The following is a 5,326-nucleotide window of genomic DNA, read 5'->3' as shown; positions in this document are numbered from 1 at the left end:
CAGCAAGTGAATACATAGCTGAGTAAGTCGTTTTATTGTAATATTGCTGTATTCTTCACTTCAAATTATTTATCTGTACTTTTCTTATCTTTTGTAATAGTTACTAATGATTTTGAAAAATATTAACACAACAACCTAAAAAATTGCAGATTTTCAAGACCTGGCGATAAAGTCAAGATACTTCCTGTACCATTCAAACGACCAACAACAGAAGAATTGAAGAACCAAACGACAAAATCGGTCTTTGATCTGAATACACTGGACCCAGATTCAGATGTGGTATGAAAAAAACAACCTTGCTTTACATTTTCATGTGATTGCATATATATATTTCACTAAAAACAATTTATTTCTAAATCTGCATTTTACATCACAGAATCATTCAGTGTATTGCACTGCTTCCATTCTACGGTTCCCAACATATGATGGCTGGTGGTACAAAGGCTGTCCGAGCTATTCTAAAGTGCTCAAAGTAAAAGAAGACAGTGGGGAATTTTTTTGTCCTAAACACCATGCACAAATGCCTCTACCATGGTAAACCTACCACTGTATTCATTAATATTAATTCTATAGCTAATGAAAATATTACAACTTTAGGCGAAATTAACTTCACTGCAAATTAACCCTTCTTTTTTTTTTTGTTTAAATACAGTTACAAAGTTTATGTGACAATTCACGATGATCATAAACAAGCAACAGTGATTCTGATGGGGAAGCAAGGACAACAGTTGTTCGGCATCAGTTGTCAGGATTTGGTCAATAAAAGACTATATCCAACAGAGCAGACGTTACCAGAAGAGATTAAGAAAATGGTTGGCCAAACCTATCTATTTCAGATCCAAATCAATCAATATGGTGAACTGGCGGTTGAAAATGTTTTCCCAAGTCAACAATCATCTGCGTCAATGGTAGAACAAAACCCAAGCACTGCAACACTAGAGCGCCTTTCATCTGAAAAAAAGAGAGGCATTGAAACAAGTGGAAAAACATTGTTCATCACAGAGACTGAGACAAAAGCCAAGAGGTAAATATCAATCTACCTCAATTTCTCTTTCTTATTGTTCCTTATAAACAACTTTGTGACAAATTTTATAAATCTGTCGTAATTTATAGTTTAACTTATCTCGCTACTGTTGTAATTATATTTTTTTTCATTTGAAGTGACAAAGAAATCAAACAAGGAGAAACAGTGTCACCATCGTCAGCATCATCATCAGTAAGCAAGGAACTATCTCAGCAACAGAAAGCCAACTGAATCCAAATCACTCTTTTGTATAGCTATGGTTCATTTTCTTCCATCATACCTGCGTTGACTACGTTGTGTACAAGCACAGTCGGCGAAACAACTGGAGAACGCTGTACAGTTGGGACTGCTAGGATTTTGCTTTTTGAACAAAGTGTTTTGACAACCAACTCCAGTTGTTCCAACAGGATGTTAACTCATGTTTAATTTTCTTTTTGTAAGTTTGTAACTAAGACAATCAACCTGACTATGCAGCTGTCCCTTTTTTGTAGAGCTGCAATTAACACAGCTAGCAATACTGTGCAGCTACCATTTTTGAACTGTGTCAAATAGAATGCTGTGCAGCTGAAATGTAAATGTAATGTAATAATTTTCTCTCCCTATACAATGTAATGTAATGTAATAGCTAGGTGGACTGTGATTCCAGCTGAGATATAATATAACATTATAATGTAATAGCTGGACTGTAATTGTGTAGAATTTCAAATCGTATATTGTATTAATGTGTATCACTATATAAATGCAAACTATATACTCCTAAACTCTGCTAAACTAATCAGCAGCTTTGGATTTGGGTGAAAAAAAGAAAAAGAGGAATTCAGAATTGTCGTCAAGTCATTTCCATTTGGATTTCATTTCCATTTCCTTTTTGTCTATTTCCTGTACTAACTGTTTTGTTTTTATTTCCAGGTACACTAATAGTACGTTATAACTTATAACCAGATTTTTTTTAGTTGAATTATAATCACAATGCGTGAACCAATAGAAAAGGTATATAGCTGTGCAGCTTGCTTATTGCTACAGGTAAGGATCCCCATGGTCATGGGTAAACATATGGTGCAGGGCTGAACAGTGGAAAGGAGAGGAGATTATGTGAGTGGCTATGCAGCATTTATCAATCAGTGATTTTTGGTAATGGTAAAGTAACAGTGTGTAGAAGTATAGCAGTGGTAAAGGAGGGTAGTGTTTCTGGTGTGGTCATTCGCCAGTCCCATGATCAAAGTGGTAATCATCTTTTAAAGGTAGTGATACAAACAAATTAGCATCCTAACATCAGATGTAGCAAAAAGTAATCAGCAACCAATTAAGATGTAACTATATGAAAAAATCAAACCTCTTAGTCGAGATGCTACGCTTCCATTAGGCATGTAAACAAAGTCTCTCATTCTCAGTTGAACAAAACCCACAAAGTCTCAGAAGATTCCGATGGACTGCCAAACTTATCATCTCAACTTCTGTCTAAAACTGAATTTCACCACCAGCAGTGTTGTAATCCTTCAGCCTCTTAACTGCCACCAGAGTCCCATCATTCAAACATCCCTTGAATACAATCCCAAGGCCATCTCTTCCAAGAATGTTCTTAGAGTTAAAATGGTCTGTTGCTGTCCGAAGCTCCTTAAATGTATGGTGGGAAGGGTATGCTCCTTAAATGGCCTTCACTACTGTTTATAATGCAAAAGCTTTTGATATATTTTGGATAATGTAATATCAATAGGGCCACAGTTCAGATTTGGAAGTTCCTGAATTATCATTTACAACGACTAAAGTCACCACACTCCACAAAAACTCCCCAGGTGAAAGGCTCTGCAAAAACACTCAAATTTGCTCCATTTAACCTGTTCTTATTATTTTCATTTTTTCTGTTTATTCATTATCTCATCTGCCACTCATCAGACATGAACCTGCAACCAGTTTTTCTAAAATCTTTCAATATCGGCCCTCCTTAAGTCCCTCTACCTCGAGATTCACACACGGAACACAATACCATTCGCATACTATTACTTCAGATATAGTTTTTAACTTTTTATTTTCATTTTTATTGATATTTTTTTACTTATATTGTCATTTTGGTCTATTCCATTCTCAAACTATACATATTCAGTGTCTTTTTTATTATTATTGAACACTGCCAGATGATCACAGCAGCAGAAGATCTGAACGTTTGGTTCAAAAACGTAGAGAATGAGAACCCGCAGCACAGTAACTCAGAACATATTTATGATAGTTCACCTTTGTTTGCCAAGTGATATGTGAGATAATATTTTTGTAAAACCTGTAGTTGGGTACCTAACAAAATTTATCAAAAGGAGAGATGATATTTTAGAGGATTGTCCTGCTTTTGGAATTGCGTTCTTGACATTTCATATTTAAACATCGATGCCACTAATAACAACAGAGCTAAAGAATACCTCTTGCTGGGCATTTAATTGGATTTCTCCTATTAATCTGCAATAACATCACTAATTCAATCTTTTTTGTTTAGTTCACAAAATACTTTTGATTTCTTTGTGAACGTTAAGATACTATACGCCTAAAAAAAAAAAGATACTATAGGCCAATTGTATTACACAGTACTAAAGGCTAAAGTGTCGGAGCTCCAATAACTGTTGTATTCGAACAATCTCCTAACCTAACCACATTCCTATGATGCTCGCCAATCCTTATTTTGTGACTATGGAAACTAAAAACACAAAATAAGTCAGTATAGCTTTTATGCTTGATTAAACATTGACATTCATTAACTATTCCCGCAACAAAGCGCGGGTACATTTTACATTTTTACTAGTTATAATGGCTAATATAGTGGTGCTCTGCAATTCCAATAATTTCATAAAGAAATAAAATGAAACGTTACCATGGAATAAAAAAAAGGAAATAAAAATGAAGATAATTGTTTAAACATTCTTAATTTCAATGTCTAGCACCATCCAGTTTTAGGACTTTCCTTTTGTGAGGTGTATAAGCTCATTAATTGCCAGGACACTGTGAAGTGAGGAATAGCGAATAGGCTGCCTGACATATTATTAAGAATTACAGAAGAAAAAAAAAAGAAAGGATCGAATCATAATTTTTGATTAGAAATATGTAATGCTATGTCATTTTCCACTCACTTGGTGCTGTGGTGATATCATTCAAACAACAAATTCAGATTATTAAACGTTTTTAAATCTAATGACTTACAATATGTGTAAAAAGTTGTGTAAAATATGACGTCCCATAATGCATACTCTTTTTATTTTTGGTCTCAGAGTGTGCTTTTTGTGCGCGGCACTATATTGATAATTGCTGGAATTATTAAGGTGTTATCTCTTCCTATCTTTACCCAAAAAATAAAATAAGCTCTTTATGTAAGTTTACAACAGAATCATCCTTGTCCTTTTATTTTCGGCATTCAAAAAATATAGTTTTTTTTTTTATCAACAATATATATATATATATATATATATATATATATATATATATATATATATACAGGTCAGTTTCAAAGCAGACGTCCGCACTTCGCTAAAGTGCGGACGGCGATGCAGTGGAGGCGTTTCAGGCAGTGACGGTGGCGCACGGCTTGCAGGAGGGAGGCTAGAGGCATCTCGGACTGTTCTGGGCAGCGTTGGAGGTCGGAGGAGGTCGGGGTTGCAGGTTTTGGGCAGCAACCCGACCTGCAACTGCAGGTTTTCTGGGCAACGCCGCAACGACTTCGCCGGTGACTCCACCGACTGCAGTCTGCTCCGCCCGACCCCTGGCGTCCTTTAGGCAACCCCCGCCGCTCCGTCGCTCCCCGAACTGAGCTGCAACAGCGCCGTTCGCACTTTAACGAAAGTGCGGACGTCCTCTTTGGAACACCTCCGTACACACACACACACACATACACACACACACACACACACACACACACACACACACACAGGCCCTATCAAGGGCGGACGTCAGCACTGTCGCTAAAGTGCGGACGTCGACGCAGTAAGAAGCTTGCAGGCGGCGCGGGGCTTGCAGGAGGGAGGCCGGAGGCTCCCCGGACCGTTCTAGGCACCGTTCGAGGTCGGAAGAGGTCGGGCTTACCGGTTTTTGGGCAGCCACCTCACTTGCAACTGCAGGTTCTGTGCAGCACCGCAAAACCCGTCTCCGGCGACTCCACCAGACCGCACGACCCCTGGCCTCCCTCCGGCAAGCTGCGCCAATCCGTCGCAGCTCAATCGAGGCAGGAGCAGCGACGTCCGCACTCGAACGGCTCCGTGTACACACACACACGGAGCTTCCAATGAGGGATACCTATTTTTGGCCAATTTGAGGGACACACTGAAAGCC

General features: G+C 38.2%; 1 protein-coding gene across 1 annotated transcript; it reads left to right on the top strand.

Moving 5' to 3' along the window:
- Window positions 1-657: 657 nt before the first annotated feature.
- LOC112179817 lies at window positions 658-1,598 on the top strand. Its single transcript, XM_040509841.1, has 2 exons — window positions 658-1,024; window positions 1,162-1,598. Exons 1-2 carry the CDS (start codon window positions 708-710, stop codon window positions 1,253-1,255), a joined length of 411 nt encoding a protein of 136 aa, XP_040365775.1. The 5' UTR covers window positions 658-707; the 3' UTR covers window positions 1,256-1,598.
- Window positions 1,599-5,326: the final 3,728 nt, after the last annotated feature.

Source organism: Rosa chinensis, chromosome 7, assembly GCF_002994745.2.
Source record: "Rosa chinensis cultivar Old Blush chromosome 7, RchiOBHm-V2, whole genome shotgun sequence".
NCBI lineage: Eukaryota > Viridiplantae > Streptophyta > Magnoliopsida > Rosales > Rosaceae > Rosa > Rosa chinensis.
The sequence above is the reverse complement of the archived record's forward strand: the minus strand, read 5'-3'. Positions and strand labels throughout refer to the sequence as shown.